Here is a 23,410-nt window from a genome sequence, read left to right as displayed (position 1 = left end):
CAACACAGAGAGCACAGGGCGATGCTTTTGCGTCACGTCACGGAAACACACATCGCATCAATTCCTCAATTCCATGGCAAGACACAGCACAGCATGTCACGTCATGTCACGACACGTGATATCATGTCATGACATGACTCTCACAAAGCAGCAACAGCACAGGGGGCACAGGACATTGCTTTTTTTTGTGTCATGTAACGTAACGTCACGTCACAGAAAGACACATCACATCACTTGATCATCATGACGGACATGTCGCGACATGACGTCACAACAAGTGGCGACATTACAGACATGTCGCGACATAACGTCAGAACATGTGGCGGCATTGCAGACATGTCGCGACATGACGTCAGAACAAGTGGTGGCATTATGGACATGTCGCGACATGACGTCAGAACACGTGGCGACATTACGGACATGTCGCGACATGACTTTAGAACACGTGGCGACATTGCGGACATGTCGCAACATGATGTCAGAACACGTGGCGACATTGCGGACATGTCGCGACATGACGTCAGAACACATGGCGACATTGCGGACATTTCGCGACATGACCTCAGCACACATGGCGACATTGCGGACATGTCGCGAAATGAACATGACATTACAACACTTTTTTTCTTTTCAGCTCGGGGCCATCCCGTCTCTGTGTACCATGGACGCATTTGAAAAAGTAATAAAAGTCTGAATTATGTAGAGATGTGATTTAGTCTAACTTTAGCATTATGGGCCACTCGTATTAATGCAGCCACAACTGAACAAAAATAAAACAATTTTCCCTCCAGAGGAACGGCTCAGACAGCTCAGCTCGTGCACGTCCTTGCTGTGTCGCCTCCATGATCTAGAAAACTACATTCAGGCCCAATGTGTTATAATCTCACAGCATCTGCTAATGCATCTTTCTGTCTCACACTGGCAGTGTCACCGTCACATTCATGAAAACAGAAACACATTTAAATATGCATGCAGAAGCCCACATACACATCCACCTGGGTGCACACACACAACACACACATGTAATGTATGCACTCCTGAAACACATCCACAGAGCATGCTGGGATTTGCCCGTGACAAACAACCGTGGTGTGAAGTGTGAAGTGTGTATCTGTCACGTCAGTGTACTGTCAGCGTGTGAGGTTGCGGTGAATGAGGAATCGAGATGGCGCGCCGACATCGCACGGCGGTCCAGGCAGACTTTGCCAAAAGCTGCCTGTCCCTAAATTATCGCCTCCATCTCCCAGCATCCCCGTCATCTCAGCACCTCTCAGCGGCTCTACTCTCACCCAGTAGTCGACAGAGCCTTGTGAAAAGGAGCTGCACTGCTGAATCCAGTCTTAATGGACGACACACACATACAGGCCTCACACACCAGGGAAAGGATTTTATCAATTCACTGTAATATTTTACATCTCCTAAGCAAATAAAATAAAATGAAAAGAACATAGTGGACGTGACAGCATATAGGGGGAACATTTGTAAAAAAACAAAAAAAAAAAACATTTGTAAATAATAAATCATCCGAGCTCCTTTGCAGCCTGATTATCATTCAGCAAAGCGCTTTTCATTTAGCTTCCTATTCAAGGTGAAAATGTTGTGTTTAGGCTGCCTGTGTGGCTCTGTTTGATGTAAATATCAGCATTTAACCTGAGCTAACAGATGCACTCGTACAACAGTAGCTACAGGGGATGCAGCCATTTAGTTTTCACACCATCTGAAATCAACGTTGTGAATGTCTTTGCTTTTTGTACGCGGTTATTTCTCACGTTATGAGTAGTCACTTTTCTCAGGTTGTTGTCAGGGATAATAATAAACGTACATATTTTCACTTTATGCCAGTTATCCTATTGATTTAATGTACTGACAATTCAGATCTTTGCTTTTAACGGCAGTATTAACAATATATAAATAACAATTCTTTATTTTACTTTGGCTCATTTGTACAGTTTATATCAACAAAATATCCTTCAGTGTATAAAGTATGATTTAAACCTTCTTGCTTTGTCCGATCATAAATGCACTCTGTGTGTTTACATGCTACCAACTATGCTACCTTTAATTTATGGTTGCACTGATGTGTTATATCTGATCAATACTGGACCTTATTAAGCCGGCTGAGTATAGGCCAGACGTGTCCAATATACATTAAACACAGTTTATGTGTCAGTGTCCCTGCAAACATCAGTGATAGCACCTTTTTTTCAGCCACAGGGGGGAAGCCGACTGAATCCTGAACACCACGGTGTTGCCTTATTTATCAGGATTTGTGAGCTGTTATTATTCTGTCACTTTAACTGCACTCTCACTGCAGGATCCCACTTGTTTTGTTCTTTTGTTGCAGTGAACTAAAGGCACGGCATCAATAGGAGCTTTAGAGTTAAAAAGTGGTGTGTTGGTATGATCCCAGTCTGTTCCACAGGGTGAAGTAAACTGATTTTAATCACTGCTGTGTGATTGCTGCTCCGTATGTTGAGATTAGGTATCAAGATGTGGTGCTGTTTAGTTAAAAGACTAAAACAACGTTAAAGAAGTGAGTACCTGGATTTGACGTCCAGTTTCGGAGCTGAAGCTCAAACAATTAATCATTGACAATGACTTTGAATTTTGATAATTGTTGCTGTTATAAAATTAAAAAAAATTAAAAAGAGTCAAATATGCTCTGAATTCAGTGACGTGAGGATTTGAAGCTTTTATCTGTTTTAATCTTAACGTATCTTCTTTATCACCTGTTGGTCCAACAAACAAGACATTTGAAGACGTCACCACACTGTTGACTTATTTTTACTAATTTATTAGTTAAATGAATGTAAAAAAACACGTATTAATAAATAAATAAAGTATTAATAATCAATTTCTAAAGAAGAAATATCAAAAATGAAAAACTGTCCAGCTACTCAGTTGTGAAGATTTGCTGCTCTCTGTCTTCTGTGGTGATAGATCTTTCTGTTTTGGACTGATGCTTGGATACATTTTCAAGTATTTTCTGACTTCTGATTAATTAGATAATCAGCATCTTAATCATCAATGAAAATGTTATTTGCAGCCGTAAATAGACAAAATGCACCCACACGTTTGAACTTTTTTTTTCCCTTCCATGCCACCATGGAACACTTTTGAAGAACGCTGTAGAAATGGACAAACATTGAAAAGGAAATTGATGTAGTCAGACCCCAAACAATTTTAGGAATCAGAGGTTCTGGAACTTGTTTTTTCTAATATTGTGTCTGTGTCAGAAAATCATTAAAATTACTCATTACAAGCTCCCATAACGCCCAAAATATTCAATTTACTGTGATATAATAGAGATACAAAAAAACATCAACTCTTTAATTTTTGAGATGCTGAAAGACAAAGAAAGACAATGTTTGGCTCAATAAATGACTTCTCAGTATTGCCATCTTGTCGTGTTCCTCTCAGGTGCAGAGAAGAAGACGAGGAGGAGGGAGGAGGTGATGTTTTCTCCTCAGCTCACTGTGACTGTGAGCTCGGCGAGGGTTTGAGTCTGTGAGGACGCCTCCGCTCAGTCCGGGACTATCCACCCACTGCTCTAAAACAAGAAGCAACTAAACGTCCTCGCTGTCCTCCACCCGTTCCTTCTTCATCCGTCCCGAGTGTCATGGCCTTCACCTTGTCAGAGATCATGGCAGCAAGGCGGCAGCAGTCACAGCAGGCTCAGTCGCACACCCAGCGAGGCAACAGGACAGCAGTTGAGGTGGACGAGTATAGCACCAACCCCACTCAGGCCTTCACCTTCTACAACATCAACCAGGGACGCTTCCAGCCACCACACGTCCACATGTGAGTAGAAGAAACAGAAGCACACTGCTGTCATGGAGACTTGGAGCAAGATGTCGTCATTTTCCTGTTCATTCTGAATATAATCAGCATTTTTAATTGTCTGTTAGATTAAAATAGTTCATTGGTTTCAAGAAATACACTTTCCAAAAGAGAGAAGACAAAGTTATCTCAATTACTAACTAACACGTATCATTGAAAACAAGTTTTGGTTAGATGTTGGAGTTATTTCTTAATAAACAACAGTTCATCTGATTCATCTGTGCAGCATCTTTAGTACTTCAGTTTTTCTCTGCGTACAGTCATGATGAAGAATTGAAGATGAAGACTTCAGGAAGCTGTGTAACTCCCTTTAATGTCACAACCACAAATAAACAAGAGACGTCCTGATGAGTCAGCTTTTGAGACGTTTGTAGGTGGACTTTTGAATTGCGAGAGGCTGCTAGCTGTTTCCCTCTGTTTCCAGTCTTTATGCTAAGCTAACTCTATCCACGTCCTGAGTCTGGGTTCATACTTAACAGACAGACATGAGATTAACATCAATCCTCTCATCTTCATGTTAGAATGGAATCAAATAAGGATATTTCTCTAAATTTGGACTATTCTTCAATAGTTAGTTACACTGAAGACTCATTTAATTAAAAATCATAAAGTTGTTTGTTTGTTTTTTATTTGAGGAAAATGAAATAACGTCAAATGTGGGTTTTTTTTAAATTAATATGTGGTCTTCAGTACGCCTCTGCTGTCTCACCTACACTACTAAACCCAGTTCTATAACGTCAGGACCAAAACACGATGATTTGAATTTCACCAGTTTTACCCCAAAAGTCTTTGAAAAGTCTTCTGAGTGAGTGTTACACGGTCCTTCACAGATCCAGGATTGCTGCTCTATCACTAACAATGACAAGAACCTCTGACAAACAGCAATAATATTGGATCAACACAAGAGAAACAAAGCTGTAGTCACAGTCTGAGACAGCCTTATGTACGAGGCAGACCTTGACTTGTAATTTCCCAGTGTTATGTGTATATTTTATTATATTTCAGTGTTTCTGGTCCGGTCCTGTTTTAATTTGCTGTGACTGCTGTTTGCTGTTACTGCAAACTCAACACTTCCTCTGTGTTTACCCGCTGTTTTAATAAATCCAGCATAACGTACATTTCGACGGCACTAATTCCATCAGTACAACAAGATGTCATACTCACCACTCTGCTGCTGCTTCGAGTTGAACAGAAATACTCTCCTCACTTATTAATTCATTGCAGCAGCTTCTGTTTTGCTGTTTTTCCAATCAGTATTAATCTGCTGTGGATGAAAATTCAAACTTCCTGTAGATATGTTGTATTGTTCCTTACCTAATCAATACAAGATGTAATTTGTCCATAGTTTCCTCCACAGCCTACTCTAATGTTTCCACATATATGCTAAAAACCAAAACCTGAAAAAATGGTAAAGGAACTGATGCATTTGCAGCACTAATTGGTCCGTAAAATTCCCCACCAACCAGCCACCAAATATACAACAACATGTCTGGCCAAGCAGCATGCTCAACCAGCCAGCATGTTAGTACAGTTAAAAGATGTCACACTGAGTTTGAACTTAAGTTTAAGTGCAGTTTATATAACGTGTCTTGTATTGATTGTTACATTTGTGTTCACTCAATCATGGATATGAAACATCTTTCATGAACTTTCATTACTTTGTGACTCTGGCCGCCTGTCCTACATGCACGTATATCTCCTCTCCCACTTCCCCCTGTCTCTTTTTCTCTCTTGTGCCGGTGTGAAGAGGAGGAGGAGGAGGAGGCAGTGCTGGGTGTTATCGTACCTGGAGGAGAGCTCACTAAAGTGGGCCACGGTTATTCACCAGCTCCCCTCTTCCCCCTGGAGACCTCATGGATCTGCACACTCGCTGGAAATCCCACAGGACTCTGCTCTTTTTCTATATCTGCGCTTTATTCTTTTTCTATCTCTGCACATTTCTCTTTCTGTCTCTCTCGGCGCTGCACTTTTATTGTGGCCTGTGTCTCTTGTTTCCTCCTCTGCTTCAGTCTGTGGGGATGATTTTCTGCTGGATACTAATTCAAACTTCTTTCATTGTCAGCCTCTTACCACAGAGACTTTGCATACAGTGTTGTATCTCTTTCTTCAGTATGGTTTCAGAGCTCCAGCCGCTGCAGTGACCCCTTTTTCCTTCTGTCTCCTTTAACTTTCCTCAACTTTATTGTCTTCTGTTCTACAGGGTGGACCCAATGCCCCATGACACGCCTAAGCCACCAGGTTACACCCGCTTTGTGTGCATCTCAGACACTCACTCCCGCACCGACTCCATCCAGATGCCCTATGGGGACGTGTTCATCCACGCCGGAGACTTCACCGAGCTGGGACTGCCCTCTGAGGTCAAGAAGTTCAACGACTGGCTAGGTCAGCATCTCTAAAAGTTATGGCACTAGTCAGGGGCCTGTTTTTCTGTAACTGGGTCCCCTTGTGACAATCTATTAATAAGGCAGCGGTCAATGCCAGACTAAATTTACTCACTCTTGGTGCTCAAAGTTTTTAAGAAAACAGGGAAGGATTCTTTGAAAGTAGGGAAGGAATTCAGTGCTTCAATAAGCTCACTTTCAGTTTAAAGGACACATTCAAATTAGAAATCTGCATTATTTTACTGTTTATCTTTTTTTTTTCATGCATGCCATTCAATTTTAAATTGATTTCCTTACTTACTGAAGAGGATGAGTTTTTTTTGGTGAGTTCAAGGACACTCTGAAAACATCAGAGATTTGAATTGACGTCTGCACAGCAGGTTTTTCAATGTACGTAGCAGCAATATTCCACAGTCTGCTTATTCTTTGTCTTTAGTGTTAAATATTATCATTTCTCATGAATGCATTGCGTTGTGGCCGCTGATTCTCAAATCCTTGAGGAGTGCCTTGAACACACCACAAAGGATGGTTTTTAAAAACGTTTCTGCTCCTCCACACAATGATAACTTTGTCAAAAGAATAAAGTTGACTGAATGTTCATTGTGATGGGCAGGAAGTCTCCACCAGTTGATTTCCATACTGACATGAATTGAAGCCAAAGGAAAGAAGGAAAAAGAAATCTAAAAACTGACACTGTGCTTTGAAAAACGGACCGCAGTAATGTAAAGACGGCCTGACTTGAGTTACACAAGCAAACCCGCAGTATGGTCCTTTAAGTGTGATGTGGTGCGGCGTGAGTCTGGTTTGTGTTAGTACTCTCGACTCTGACAGAGACTGCAGACACGTCTCAGTTCATATCTGTGTATTTAAACGCTGACAGGCCCCTTCTCTCTGGAATCAGCAGGAACAAACCACTGAAACAAACCAGGCCAGTTAGGTTCATTCTTCAGGTTTTCAAATGTAGAAGATCCTCACATGATTCAGAACAATTTCATGGCATTGAACTATTTATACAAGGCCATCAAATGTATTTACTATTTCGAACTGCCTCTCAGAACAGACAGTTTTCTTTGTGAAGGCCAGTTCATGGTTGCCACATATGTCATATGTTTGTAAGGGTTTCTTTACTGGACCGTGGAAAATGGATGTTTTTTTCGTGCACCATATGAACCGACATCCTTGTGCTTTTAAAAAAATATATATATTTTTTTACCTTTTCTTGTTTTTCGGCCAGATACAACAAACAAAAGAGCACTTTTTTATGTCTCGGCATCTTGTTTTCTGGTGTACATGTGTGGAATGAGTAGCATGTAACGCGTAGGCACGCCCATGATTATTGTGTCCACATAAACTGCTGTTTGCATGCAAGTCCGCAGCTGTCCGTGTCTATGTTGAAGTATGATCAAAGCTTTACTGGCGGGGTCCGCCTTTCCCGTGTGGGACAGCGCTTACTGACACACAAGCTGTTCAGATGAATTGAATATGAAGACAGAAGCTGGTACTGTATGTGCGGGCGACTGGGGTTGAAGTGGTAGAACGAGTGTCGTTGTGTAATCAGAGTTTCACTGGTCCTAGCAATTCCCATAGTTACCAGTCGAGATGCCCTTGGGCCAGGTACAGAACCCCAAACTTTGAGTGGCTGGTAGATAAGAACACTGCTGAGCACTAAAGAGTAGCAAACCAGACATTTAGTCATATTGTTTGAGGTTATTTCATGCTGAGAAGTTTTGCTGTGAATGCAGCGTCTTGTGGCTGCAAGTTGACAGAATGTTCATTGTGACAGAAAGTCTTCGCTAGTTGATTTCCATAGCATACTGACATGAATCGAAGCCAAAGTCTGCCTGGAAACCTAAAAGATGAGATCTTTTTTTTTGTCACACTGGAACCAGTGGCTGTCCACAAACATTTGACCATCAAAAGTATTTGGAATGAGCGTTAAAGAGCAAATCAGACGTTTAGTGAATTTTCTATTTACAATATTTCTGACTTATTAAGGTTATTCAGTGCTGAGAAGTTCTGCAGTACGTTTCCTTTTGTCAGGCAGAAGTGTGAGAGCTTCACTGAGCTCAGTCGTGTCTTCCAGCCTCGGATGGAAGCGTCTTATCTCTGCACTGAGTCAGGAGCAAGTGTAAGTCTTATCATTTGCTACGTGATATCTGTTGGAAACCGGAATGAAGTGACCTCGTGCGACAGAAAAACTGTTGAATCGGTGAATCTACAACAGTCGGAGTGAGCAGAGCGGGCACCACTATCATCACCATCATCGTCATTGACGTTGGCGTCATCAACACCGCCGCAAAAACCTCCCCGGGAAGAACGGCAGAAGCCTGTTACAGCGGGGGTGTGTGGGCCTTTGTGTGTTCGTCTCTTTCTCTGAGGGAGGGGAGAGGAGAAGGAGGGAGATAAGGGGAGAACTTGTTGTCCTTCCCCTCCTCGCACACACACACACACACACACACACACACACACACACACACACACAAGCTGCAGGGAGCGCGAGCTGCAAATCCGCTAGCCCGCACTCCAGCGGCGAGAGAGGCAACGGGAGAGACGGGGAAAGAAAAGATAAACCGAGCCAAACGCGCCTGCTGCTGCCTCTGAAGTCAGCCTCTCCTCTCTCCTTCCCTTCCTCCCCTCCTCTGCCGTTATTTCCCCCAACCCTGCCACCTCTTCCTCTTCCTCTCCTCTCGTATAAATATTTATAATCTGGTTATTTCTATTCTTTCTCTCCCTTTCATTCCCTCCTGCTCCTCGTCTCTGTCACACACACACACACCTCTCATTCTGTAGATGAATGTAACTCCTGCTGTTCAGTGTGTGCGGAGCAGATTTACAGGGAGATCAGGTTTAACGAATTCATTTTGGTAGGTACAAACTAAACCCCGGTCAGGTAGCGTTATCTGCTCCCAAACTTTCTACACTTTTATCTTTCCTCTGGTGCAGTCTCCTTCATCAGTCTTTCCCTTCTTCTTTCATTTGGTTTGGCAGATCTCCTTCAGTTTTTGTTAGTTTCTCTTTCCCTTTTGTCATTCTTTGTCTTCCATCACCTCTTGCTTTGAGTGCTCATTCCCCCCTCTTTTTCCTCTTTCCCCACATTCTCCAATCCTCTCCAATTCCCCCTTTCTCTCGCTTCCTCTCGCACGGTGGCAGCTCTCTGAGATTCTTCTCAGCTCTTATTTTTAGCAGGAAGTCAGTCGGCTCTCGTGGGCCGCTGGCAGCCGCTCAAGGCTTTGTCAGGGATGGTGAACGCTGCAGGAGAGGGGGAGGGAGGAAAAGAGGGGAGGACTGAGGAGGCAGGAGATGAAATTCATGCAGGGAGAAAGGATGGGGAGAGGAAAGGGAAAATGAGGAGATGGCAAAGAAAGAGGAGGTGGTGGAGGTTTAGAGAGGAGAGGAAAGGAGGAGGGAGATGGTCCATGCTGCTCCCCAGAGGAAGGCTGCCTTACCTGGCTAAACTCGCAGATCACAGCCCTGGAGACTGATGCCAAACTTCTGCCCTCTGTTGTCATGGTGATCCATGCAGGTCCAGCTGTCAGTCACTGTATGAGGGCTGAGAGCGCGTTTGTGTATGTGTGTTTTTAATCTTTCACAAGTCTTTCGCTCCATCATGGGCCCTCTACTCTTCTTGAACTTCAGTGTGTCGACTTGAGTTTGGGGACTTTGCCAATTTAAGACAAAAACATCCTGTCAGTAACGGTACTTGTTTTCATTTTTAGAAAGCTATTTTGATTAACAATTTACTGGTTAAGTCATTTATCAAGAGTATGTTCCATAGATTTTCAGCTTGTCTTGTGTGAGGACTCGTAGTTTTATAGAGAATCAAGATGTTCCTCTATAATGTTGGTTGAAGGCCAAATTCAGAACAATTTCCTGCTGCGATCTGGTTCCAGATCCTCTGTTTCTTAAGAATCATATAGCTCAGACTCCTCATGTTCCTCCTCTGATATAGTGTAAACAGTCTCGGTCTGTCAGGAAGAAAGACGTGGTCTGGCTCTGTGTACTTGCTGGATGTAGTCCTCTTTTCCACCATTTGCTGTTTTTGAATTTGATTCCAGTATCATGAGACAAAGAAAGCCGCAAGAAATTCTCACCTCTTTCAGGGCACATGACATTCAATTCAACTTTATTGCCTTTACGTTTGAAATGTGCTCTTGATTTTCCCAAGATGTGTGATAACTCAGCAGCACACTGCAATTATAATGTAACACTGACAAAATACAATGCAGAGTTGCAATAGCACAAGTTTCAAGCGTTGGAGAGTCTGCCGAGTGATGTTTACACTGAGAAAATAAGTTGAAACCAGTGGCTTCCTGAACATATCAAAACTTGTGCAGCATTTAACCACGTCAGCAGAATTGTGAAATATACAGTACAAGGTCCTTTGCCTCATCATCTGTACTGATAAAACTACTGTACCTTTCCATTTATTGCAAATGCCTGTATGTATCTGTGTGTGTTTTGTGTGTGTGTGTGTGTTACGCTAATTTTCTGACGAGCACATTGTGCAGGCTGAAGAGCCATGATGGCATGAAGGACTGTAAGCGGCGTTGAAAAGCTGCCGTTCGCGCAAGAGTGCGAGTGAGCGCTGCATTGTCGGGGATGGAGGCTGATTACTGTACGCGGGACAGGTGAGAGGAGAGACAGACGAGAGAGAGAGAATCAGAAAGAGGAAGGGAGGAGGAAAAAAAAAGGGGGTTGGCGAGGGCGAGAGGCAGACCTCGAGCTCGTGAGCAGCAGCACTTCACTCCAATTGTCTCCAATAATGGTCTCTTTGATCAGGCTTTCAGCACACACTCGCGGCAGTGAACGCACATACGCGCCGACGAGCGTCCATGTGGATTTCGTAAGCCGAGCCAATGCTTCTCTTGAGTGTTGGCGTGTTTGTTTGCGCGCTGCCCTCGCTGTAGACTTGAGTGGCGTTTTTATTCATGCCGCGTGAAAGCGTGAGCGGAGCGGGAATACACTGCAGTGAATTGTGTTTAAATATGGATCTCATTGTGCTTCGGAGTCGACAAGAGGTCAAGAGAGGAGCAGCTTTAATTCTTAAAGGCTCTGTTCTCTCGCTCTTTCCTCCTGTCTGTCTTCTCCTCTGTCTGACCATGCCATCATAGACAGGCAAAAATCCTGAAGATTCGCTACAGGGGAGTGAAGATCGATTAAAAACCAACCGGCTATTTGCAGCGTCTTTTTGTCTTAATGTGAGAGAATCCACAGAATGCATGAAAAATTACAGGGCAAAGAATTATGCAGGGTTTCCTCTCTTTTATGATCTCCATTCATGAGGTAAAAAGAAAACCATCATCCCTTATTTGTTTCCTAAAGAAGAGGGTTTTTTAAAAATATTCCAATACGTGATAAAATATCCACCACCTGTGGGCTTCAGTGTTTAGCTGTCGCCGTACTCAGCTCGGATTCAGTGGAGTTAACAATGGCGACCAAAGTTGCATAAAAAAAGTGTCAAAATGCCTCAAAATTTGCACAGAAACCTTTCAGAGCACACCTGCTGTTCAATCCACCCCTCATTCTTTCCCAACAATCATTACTTCACCAACAACATCTGTTTTCATATCCCCCAATCTCTGGGAATAATATCTTTTCACCAGCTAGTTGTGAGCTTTCTCTGCACAGTGGGTTTAGGGAAACTACATAGATTGATGTTCAATTCTCTGTGAGTTTGTCACTGAATGCAACACATTAGAGTGAGGTTAGGGATATTCAAATGGTTTCACCTCACCACTAGATGCCACTAAATCCTACACACTGGACCTTTAAAACATTTTGAAGGTAAAAAAATACATGATAACTCTTCCACCAGAGATTATTTAAAGTGAAGTCATCCAAACTTTCCTCTTGGTGCTGCGATAAAAAAACAAAAGAGGCGCAGGTCGTTCTCTCTCTCTGACTCTGGGCTGCGAGGTCTGCAGCCTTTAGCATCTCTGCTACAACTCTTTATTTAGCGCCTGGCTGCTCCACTCTCTTCCCCTTTACTGCTGAATAATAGATGAGGGACGACCATGATGCGATTGCCGTGTAGGCACTTTGAATGTGAGTGTGTCTCCTGCTCTGCACCTGCCTTTGCAGCCGTGTGTGTGTGTGTGTGTGTGTGTGTGTGTGTGCTTTCTAACCCCTCCATCTCCATCCTCTGTTAGGTGTTGTACCCCCACCGCTCCACGCTCCCACCACCACCTCCCCTTTGGACCTCCTCTTCACCTCTTCAGCTTCTCTCATTCTCCTCCCAGCTTGCTCCCTTTAGCTTGGTAACAGCGAGTGCATTAAACTTTCATGACTGCTGTCTTTCTGGAACGCTCGCTCCTCCTTCGCTCCCTTTTTTCCTTCCTTCCATCCCTACTCCCTATATTCCTTCTCTTGCCCCTTCCTCCCTCTCTCCTCTTGTCTGGCCTTCCTCCCCAGCTTAATTTTTTTTTCATTCTCATTCTCTCCCTCTCTCCACTTTCCTTCCTTCCATCTTTTTTTCTTCTTCACCCCGCTCTCTTATGTTTACCCTGCTGGAGGAGAGCATAACGAGGAAGTTTGACACTCCTTTATGGTTTTTAACATTGGGAAACTCGACAGAATTTCAAGTGACTGTAAATTTAAACAAACCGTTTCCCATCTGTCCCTCACTGCTTTTGTGTCTTCTGTTTGCACACTTAAAAGACTGCGTTTCCTCATGTGTGTATGTGAGGGGAGGGGAAAAGATGCAGCGTGATGTAAATGGTCTTAGGAAGCATCTCCACATTTTAAAGTTCAGAAAACATTTAGAAGACAGTGAAGTCAATGAATATCGCTTATGAAAGAGTTTCTCACAATTCCCTTTCTCTCTCTCTCTCTTTCTTTTGTTTCTTTTTCTCTGTCTCAGATCTGTTTTCTGGGTCAGGCGTCAGTGCTGTACGTAAACTGTTACTGAATCTGCATCAGCCCTCTCTTTAGAAGCCGACAGCGAACAAACAGACATCAAGCAGTTAGAGAGTTCAGCAAAGAGCAAAGGGGAGTCAGATGAGATTCAGTCAGTCTGTGTACAGAGAAGGCATCAGCAGCACTGTAACAGTCTGCAGCCTCACTGAGTCACTTTAATCTGCTGCTCATCGCAACAAAAATATCCAAAGGTGGAGCAGCAGAGCGACAGGGTGCAGCCAAATGTTGTGTTGTTGTGTTTTAAAGCTCAGACGAATCTGCATTAAAAAGCAGATAAAAATTTTAAAAGTTAATAAATTGTCATCAGACAATGAGATAATGGATTAACCTCTTTTGCTCTGCACGCCGACTGTTGCAACCAAAACGCGCTCAAACACGACATGGTCAATACTACTCAGACTACAAATGGAAACCAGAAGAACTTTTGATGCCAAATTCTTCATACCTAACCTACAGATTCTGTGTTCATGTGTAATATCTGTTTATAGAGATATCGTTAGTTCTAATGAGTCAAGCGAATGCATCGCCACCATCTACACCAGGGGTCGGCAAATACGTTTGGACCCGGGCCAATTTTTTTTCAGACAATTCCATCGCAGGCCATGATCATGCTTTCCTACGGGGACAGAAAACAGAAAACATGAGGTTTAAAAGATATATTTAAAATATATATATATATATTTAAAAATAAATCAACGTCATCTAGCGGGCCAGATATAATTGATGGCGGGCCAGATTTGGCCCGCGGGCCGCTAATTGCCAACCCGTGATCTACACTGACTAACATTTAGGTTCTAGAAAGTCTGGTTTGCATGTTTAACTCATAAATTATAACCACCTCTGATCATAGTCAATAGTTTCTAGGCAACAACTTCCTGTTTCAGTCCATCTCAGGACACTTGGATTTGGTTGAGATTGGTAATCCATCACAGTGAACACTTTTTCACTGTCCACATTTTGCCAACTTGACATGGAACATAATGAAAACCTGGTGAAACTGGTTAACTTGTGACTTCATGTTTATTAGAGGATTTACTAGCATGGACCACACCATCAACAAAGTACGTTTAAATGATTTGACAAAATGAAGAATTGAGAGTCAGCGTGATCTAGTGTACTTCTTCGGTAGGGAATCTGCGGTGGCACCCGGGCATGACTCCAGAACATGCGAGCGTCTACACTTTCCATGAGCCAGCAGCAATTTGAATCAGCAACAATAAAACAAGAGAAAAGAAAATCTGAGCATCAACTTGAAACTGGTTTCAGAACAGTCCTGACTCCATATCTGTCCAGTAAACTAGCTGCTGACAAAAACATGAAGATACGGTTTAATATCGGATAAATGTGGCGTCGGTAACAATCCAGTTTATAAAACAGAAACGGGACAGATGGCGAGTGGCCAGTCGTCTAATTCATCAGCATTCATCAGAAGCCCGCGTCGCTCGTCCTCAAAGTTGCAGCTTAATCTTCAGCCGCTTCATCCTGGAGGCGACGTCGTCACGCTGAACGTGGAAGTGGAGCAGACAGGATGAAAGAGACAGAGATGGAGTGTAGGAGGGAGAAAGAGAAGAGAGAGACCACCTACGAGGCTGCTTGATGATGCGCTGTATCTGTCTTTGTCACTGCTTCTGTGTGTGTGTGTGTGTGTAATGCATTATGTTCAGTGAGGACATTGTGAAGTGTTAGGAGGTGCTGCTGTACTCAGATAAAATGTGTGTTTTGGATGCGTTGCTCAGTAGGTGGTGTTTGTGTACACCGTCTCATAATTGCTGTCTGTCTTTGTTTTGTGTCTGCTTGTGTGTGTGTGTGTGTGTGTGTGTGTGTGTGTGTGTGTGATGAGAGCAGTGTGTGGGTGGCGAGTTAAATGAAACGAGTGAGTATTAAGTTTAAGCTGAGGTGAGAAGGCGGAAGACTCGCTGCTCCTCTTTCTCCATCATCCATCTCTACCTTGTTGCATGTCTCGCTCTTACTCACCTCTTTTCTCTCTTTCATGTGACATATTACTCTCACATCCAGTCTTCCCTCCCTGTCACACATACACACAGACGCCGCACACACACACACACACTGTAAAGGAATTACGACTGATCTGAGCTGAGTCTTTAGCTTGTCTGTCTTTGAACATCAACGTCGTTGCTTTTGAAGCTTCCCTTTGAATTACTGCATTTCTGTTTAAGCACGCACATGCAGATAAAGGCCAGCTGAAGCTGCAACGTCTGGCTGTAATCTCACTATGTTCTATACGTAACACGAGACACGTGTAAGCTGTGGGCTGCAAACGCACAAACACACACAGGCATATGTGTTGACAACAGACACAGAGATCGGAATTATAGAATAATTCTGTTTCATCACATCTATGATTATATACTGTATTTGGGGTTCTTCATAGTTGTAGTTATAAGAAATCTTGGGGTGGCGCACCAAAACCAAAGCCACTGCATGTCACCAGGAGCAGACTTTTACTTTTGATACTTTCATTTTGCATGTGTTATGTTAAGTCCTCCTAAAGGCTGTATATCCTTTTAACACAGACCAGACACACACACACATGGTTGAGTTTATAGAAGACTGATTATACTCTCTTGTCAGAGCAGAAGGTATCTGTAGCCAGGTGACACGGATGTATGACTGAATGTGTTCAAAGGACAAAATTTTTAGAGTGTGGAGGCTGAAATATATCGATATTTTGACCTAATTAGCCTGTTATCGTTTATTAATTTAACAGCAAAAAGTCAACTTGTGTGTCACCAGTTAAACACTTTAAATGTGCAGCAGCAGAACATGTTCTGTTTGCATTAGCAGCAACTTAATACTTCATTTCTCCACACACAGTAAAAATATCACTATGTAACCATTCTTCAGGCCAGACAGGAAGCTTTATAGGGCCAAACGTGGCCCGTGAGCCGTCAGTTGAAGGTCCCTGATATTAGCATGAATAAATTCACACGCAAACGAAATGCAAAAAGACAAGTTTCGATTGGGTGACGTGTAATGTGTTAGCATGAAGTGATGTGTTAATTAATGAGCTTTAGAGGTGTTAGTAGGCGGCTAGTTGTTAGCTCACAGACATTAGAGCCGGATTGATCTTCCGCTCTCATCACAGAGCAAAAAAAAACAAAAACGAGCTCATTTCCCAAAATGTCAAACTGCTCCTGTAGGACACGTTCTCAAAAGATTACAAAACCTAATGAGTGAGGCATCACTTTGAAACGTAATGAGAAATTCAAATGTTTAAAGGCTTCACAATAATATTACCTCGCGCACAACTCGTGTTGGTAAAATAACAGCGAACGCGAGGCGAGGTTTGAGACCGTCATTTAACAGAAATGTGACACTTTAATTTGTTTACACAAACACACACACACACACACACACACACACACACAATAAAAACTTGTACACTATGAAAAATAACCACGTCGTAATAAACTGGACTTTTCCCTCAATTTAATTTTAGCAGTTTAGTTTTGGCTTCTGCTTCTCGTACACATGCGTTCACTCATACTGACACACACACTGGTCTTAATTTAAGCATTTTGGGTTGGCAGGAAATATTTGGGCCCTGTTTTCTACAACTGCACACACACACACTCATAGACGTCCTAGATACACACACACACACACACACACACACACACACTTTGGTACGTAAGTTATTTGGCAGGACATTTTGGCTACTAGTTTTTGGTATCAACGCACACACACACACACAACACACACTTAGGAATTAACTTTGTCTTGGCAGGCGGGACATTTTTGGCTTTTTTGTCTCTGCTCACGCGCACACACACACACACACACACACACATGCACACACAATGGGCAGTAATCCCCCTGTACATGCCAGAGCTTTGGGCAGAACAGGGATTTTCCTCTTCAAAGAGCAGACCACCCATCGCAGTGTCGGAACAATGGTGGCCGAACTCCGGAAGATTTCCTGTGGCGGGGGTTGGGGAGTCCACACATACAGATACTGTAGCCAGTGTTATGTATAGACACACCAACAATAATATGCACTCACACGTCAAGATACACAGTGATTATGCTAATGCACAGATCCCCAGGATTATATATACATACCTGCAGGTTGCATGTGGCACTTTTACACACTAGTACACACGCACACACACACAGGCCTCATGTGGACCTCATGGGAGGTTTTTGTGGCGACAGACAGACAGCAGATCTGGGATGTGTATGACTGGAGGGGGGCAGACGCTTGACAAAAGAGCAAATACACTGAGTGAAAAGGGATTGAACCAGAACCACAGAGGAATAAAAGGATGAAGGAAAGACTCAAATCCAGCTGTTTCCACTCCTGAACGCAGCCTCGCCTTCAGTCGCCGCTGTCCCGTGTTCTGCTCACTGGCTGACTTTGTTTTTTTCTTCTTCTTTTGTTTTTTGAAGATTTTAGAAGACGTGGCCGTCCACTCTGCTGATTCCCTCGCAGACGTATTTAAACTATTTGTTGCTTAAAGCAGCCTTTTGAATTCAAAGACAAAGGATGGCGGGCCGCTCTTTGTCGCCCCGCGTGTTGTAGGGGGAACGTCACCCTCAAATGTTTAGATGCCCCCCCCTCCCATCCCCACGGCACCTACCCCACCACCACCACCACCACCCCACCGGCACACTCACACACTTCCACCCACATCCTCTCCTCTTTTCTTCTCTCCCTTTTGTCACAGACGCAACACATTCATCCTCATTTGATGCAGAAATGGTCTTTTCGCGACTGATTTGTTCTTTGTGAACGTGCACAATAAGGGACTGTATTGTTGAATTTCTCGCTTTGTTTGTCTTGTTATTATTTTTATATTGACAGCAGTCGTCTGGGACAGAGAATTATACGCTAAACATGTGCACACGCTGACTGCTCTTAGTCGGATATAAAGTTTAGCTGGTTTGTATTCTCACATTCTCGTCATTTTGCAGATTTTTCTCTTTCTCAGGGGAAACTTTCAAAAAATTCATCCATGAAATTGAAGTTTAATTTTGCTAAGTAAGTGTGTGTGCGCGTGTGTGTAGGAGGATGGTGGGGTATTTGTGTCCAGCTGGTAGGATTTTATATTTCTCCCTGTGATTTATTCGTCTCAGTTTACAGTTGGCCGTCAAACTTCATGGGTGAAAAACTGCTCACGTTGCAGAATTTCTGAGGAGACACAGATAGTGTTTATTTGTTGAAAATTTATGAGCGCCTTGTTATGTCGCTGTCTTTGCCTTGTTGCCTTCGCTGTCTGTCTTCCCTCAGGCTCACATGCACTCACACACACACACACACACACACACTCACAGTATGTCTGATCCGTTACTTATTTTCAGTGTTTGCATTTCAGGCATTTAGCTGATGATCTCATCCGCAGCAGCTTTCAGTCTTTCACAGCTTATCTGTCTTTGAACACCGCCGCAGTGTTTTTGAATCACTGCATGTCTTTATCTTTTTGTGCAGATGAAGGTTGACATGGTTGTACTGTTGGATGTAAAGCGTGCCACCACCCTGATCTGATTTAATATGTATTCAGTATATGTTTAAGAGGTCAAAGACTAAATACTAAACGTAGCTTCTGCTTGACCTTACTTCATTCATTTTTCATACTTCATCACTTCAGACTCTCCAGTCTGCAGAGACTCAAACAACAAGCTAAACAAGTCTCCAGGTAGATCCCGTGTGCCCATGCAGATACTTGGCTCCTTTCCTGGTGAGCTCTCTTTCCATAAACGGTCACAGTCGTCATAAAGACTTCAGACAAAATGTGTTTGTCTGATTCTTTGTAGCGCTTTGTGAGGCACAACAAAACAATATTTATCCAAGCTGTAAGCAAAGACCTTAGAAATTAACGGCTGTGAGATAAATGCTAGTTAATTCCAAATAATTCTTAAAGCTGCACGACTAATATTTTTATATCAACAAAAGTGGAAGTGTGAAAAGGGTCGCTCATGTGACAAAATCACTTTCAATTATCACCCGACTGCAGATTTTACAAAGCTTTTAAACATCATTCAACTCAGTCTTTTCTTCTTCTTGTGGCCCACAGATGTAGCATTAGGCTGCTAGAAATTCAGATATATTTCTCAAGAGTTGGTGGAGACCAAACCAGAGCCAGAAGGAGTGTGAATGCTGGACTTGAATGCTAACGCTAAAGCTGGAAGTGAAAATCTTACTAGCACATTAGGTATATAAGGTGATATGTTGTGCTTTCAGCTTGATATTTTTACTCTATGTTTTATAGTAAAAATATTGCGGTTGCGGCTGCGGTAAACATTTCTAAAATCTCACTTGAGGGAACATGAATGAATAGAATAAAGTCACACTAAAGTCATATCAGTCTGTATGTTGATACAACCTGCCAGAACTTGCACTGCTTTGCTGTGCAAAGGGAGCTCTGTCCACCGTATCCACAGCTCCTCCACAGTAAAAGCCTTCCTGTGATGTCTGTTCCCATCCAGCTTTGTTTTTGCCAGGCTTTTATTGTGAAGCAGCTCCAGACATCTGACACACAAAACACAAAGATGTGTTTGTGTTAGCCCGGGATGCTAATTATTAATCTAAATATATATTATATACCTTTTTTTTTTCAGCTGGAGTTTTTCTAATGACACTTTACTATTGGAGTGGCAGATTTTCTCACTTGACATCTAGAAACATTCTTTATCTCTAAGTATAATATAAATATGGGTTACTCCAGAGCTCCAGAAGAGATAAAAAATAAAAGTTAATTTTACACTGTCAATAAAATTACACCACAGGTCCAAAAGTGTAATGTTTGCTTGACTTTACCTCACCTGTGACATTTCTCAATATCTGTGAGAAACAGAAAGGTCAGTGTTGGACTTTTTTGGACCAACAGTGCCGTCTATTTGATGTGAAACACACTGATGATACAGTGCAGGGTTTGGATGCACTATTGGAGCTGTAAGAAAGCAGCCAAATTGCTTTTAATAGTCTGTGAGATAGAAATAATGATCAATTTTTTTTTATTTTGGAGTGAAGTATTCCTTCAACCTTGGTTTTTCTAGGTACGATTGAGTGAACACTACTTCAAGTCTGATGAAAAGGAATCATTTGATTGTGCGGTGGCGTGTGTGTACATGTGCCTTTTGTGGAGGTGCAGCCCCTCATTTACGGGGCTTTTTTGGTGTCTGCTTGACAACTAAACACAAACCCTTCTGCCAAACAAATGGGAGCTGTGTTGGGGAGAGGGGGCGGCCCCCGGCCCAAACTGCAGAGATGGGCACTCTTTGACAGCTGCTTTCATCTTGTTATTATTCCTCCTTCACACTCAAGGATTTTTGGGCTTCCTAAAGTATTCCAGCCCCCCCCCACCCCAAGCTCTTTCTCTCTTTCTGTCACCGGGCTGTGATTGGCTGTTATGACAGAGCCGTCGCCGGGCTGTCAGCCTCTTCTAAAGCTCAGTTTAATTACTCCTTTTCACTAACATGACACGTTCATGCACAGATGCATGCAAACTCGCGCACACGAGGGAAAGTCACACACACACACACACACACACACACACACACAAACCGATGTGCTCAGCTGCACGCCGCACCATCCTGGCAAAAAATAAAAAATAAAAATAAATTAAAAAATAAGCTATAGTTGGTGATTGAACCCTCCGTCAGCCACTCTACCTGACAAAGCAGACCCCCAGATGTTTGTCAGTGTTGGCTCTCTGTTTCCTCAGCAGAGCTTTGAAAACATCATGTAGATTCGTGAAGGCCGGCCTCCGCTGGGTTGGATGGGCACAGATCGATCGTGCACCCTGCTGTGCCAGGCTCTGAATAGCCAATTAAAGCCATTGAGACGGAGGAGAAAATGAGAGGGTGGGCTGTGAAGGAGTGGGTGTTTGATTAGAGGAGGATTATGAGAGAGAAAAGGGAGGAAAGATGCAGCGGTGGTTGCCATATTGGGTAAATGTTTAATATTCTGCATCGTAAACTTCACAATGATCGCTCTGCTTTCCCTCCTCATCGTTCCTCCAGATAAAGATTCCCTGACGGATGCGTTCAGCTATGCTTCCATAAACAGAAGACAGCAGTGCACTGGGTTGAGACCTTGACTGATGGAGGGAAGCTAAGACAGATGTACAGATTTGCTAGAAATGGAGGGGAAAACAATGAGAAAGCCTTGTCGCATGTGAATGCCAAGCTGTCTGGGATGGGTTTCATGTCGTCCTCAATTTCCCTTCTCCTCCTCCTTGTCCCTCCCCACTCTGTCTGCCACCCCTCTTTCCTTCGTTTCCTTTCTCTCACCCCCTCCCCTACATCTGCTGTCACTCCATGTCCCCTGTCTCCCCCTTAATTTTCTATTTCCTTCTCTGCGTGGCCTTCATCTTCTTCTCCTATCCCTCACAGTCTCGCCTACACTACTTCCACCTCCTTTTTTCCTAATTTACACCTCTCATCTCCCCCCCTCCTTTTTTATCTTATACCTCTCTCTATCCCACTCTCCCTTTCCTCTCATATTTATACCCCTACTTTGTACCACGTTGTTTTTCGGCTTTGTTACCCTTCATCTGTCCTTCTTCTTCATCAAATTTGTTTTCCTTTTCCTCTTACCCTTCCTTTTTTTAACTTCTCAACTTCCCCCTCTCTCCCATGCCAGGTACCCTGCCCTACGACATCAAGATAGTAATTGCCGGAAACCACGAGTTGACCTTTGACCAGGAATTTATGGCGGACCTGATCAAGCAGGACTTCTACTACTTCCCCTCAGCCTCCAAGCTGAAGCCGGAGAATTACGAGAACGTCCAGTCGCTGCTCACCAACTGCATCTACCTGCAGGACTCCGAGGTCACAGTGCGGGGCTTCAGGATCTACGGCTCCCCCTGGTGAGTAACCCCTGCTTCTGCACTACACACAGGAGTGAACGCCTCGTGCAGTTGCTGAACTAAATATTTCACTTCTGTGTGAGATTTATTGTCACAGCTTCTGTAAAAGACTCACATTCCAACGATCAGTTTTACACAACATTGTAGCTGTTTGAAGGTAGCACTTTGGTGGCACCAAGCAGTTTTGTTTGAAGGATTTCTTCCTGATAGTGTCTTTTATGAGATGAATGGTCAGTGAAACTTGGTGGTAAATTGTTGGAGTGCTTGCTTGCTGCAGGTTTCTTTTCCTTTGCGTGTGCAGAGAACATTTATCACAGGTGATCACAGGTACACAGTCAGAAAACACACACCAGAAATAACATACAAACAGATTTAACCCCTGGAGTATCCTGAGCGATCAATCACACCGAGATGTGTTGGAACTACGCTACAGCGCACCTGCCGTGCACTCCTCTCTTCCGCCACACGTTACGTTTTTCATAGATGTGGAAAAGAATGTAAAATGTATTTTCGCGGCCTCACTCCACAGACGCACCAGCTGTTTTGCCTGACACCCTTTCTGAGGTGTTTTCTAAGCGGCTGCACCTGTAGAAATGCATCATCGGATACATGGACGATGAAAGATGCCTCCATCGCCATGGCGATGCCAAGCTGGCACTGCTTTATGGTGCAACACGAAACCGGCATCACCGTAACTTCCGTCACCCTGAGGTGCTACCCGACTGTCTGACCGCCTGATTATCTGACTGCTCAAACTAACAAACTGGAAATGTATCTTATTTGCACCAATTTTATGAACTGTAGAGACCACCATGGTGTGTTACACTTTAAAATGAGCCGTCCTGATTTGTTGAACACAAAAATAATCATTTTCAGCAAGTAAATCATCTCAGCTCCTTCATCCATACCACCGGTGTAACAAAATGTCGCTGTAAGTCCTTCATTACTTCGGTTTTGTGTTTATATTTAGCATCTTCATGGATGGATCTGTGTTCCATCAAACACACACACGGCAAACTTGAGCCTCTAACTAGTACTCCACCACAGAAGAAGAGTACACATTACACAGCGGGGTGCAGGATGACTCATTTTCCCCCTGTAGCAGTTTGAATCTGGCCATGACTTGGTGCCAAAGTCAACACGTCGGTATCACAACGGTCCTTCTGTTCTCTTTTCAACTTCATTTGAGCATCAATGAATCACTGAAATGAATCATTTACTTTCTTCCTTATTTATTTTTGACTTGCAATTCTTTTTTTTCTACCTCAAATCATCATGGACAAGCTGCTTCTTTTTCTGTGTGTGTGCATATGTGTGTGAGTATGTCAGTGGTTAGGTGGTGGTCTATGATCTGCCTTGTGTGTGTGTATTTTAGTGACATGCTCCCTCGGGCAATGTGTGTGTGCGTGTGTGCTGGGTAATTGGTTTGCTGTGATAGCAGCG

General features: G+C 43.3%; 1 protein-coding gene across 1 annotated transcript in view; it reads left to right on the top strand.

Annotated features, from left to right (window-relative positions):
• Positions 1–23,410, top strand: part of mpped1 (metallophosphoesterase domain containing 1) — a 67,582-nt gene that overhangs the window by 2,646 nt on the left and 41,526 nt on the right. The window contains exons 2-4 of the mRNA XM_010741342.3: positions 3,421–3,801; positions 6,041–6,222; positions 21,742–21,967. Of these exons, the coding sequence (XP_010739644.1) occupies positions 3,620–3,801; positions 6,041–6,222; positions 21,742–21,967 (590 nt within the window). The 5' untranslated portion in view covers positions 3,421–3,619. The remainder of the gene's footprint in view (positions 1–3,420; positions 3,802–6,040; positions 6,223–21,741; positions 21,968–23,410) is intronic.

The sequence above is a fragment of the Larimichthys crocea genome, chromosome XX, assembly GCF_000972845.2.
Source record: "Larimichthys crocea isolate SSNF chromosome XX, L_crocea_2.0, whole genome shotgun sequence".
In the NCBI taxonomy this organism is placed as follows: Eukaryota; Metazoa; Chordata; class Actinopteri; family Sciaenidae; genus Larimichthys; species Larimichthys crocea.
Note: the sequence above shows the minus strand (reverse complement) of the source record. Positions and strands in the feature narration are given on the sequence as shown.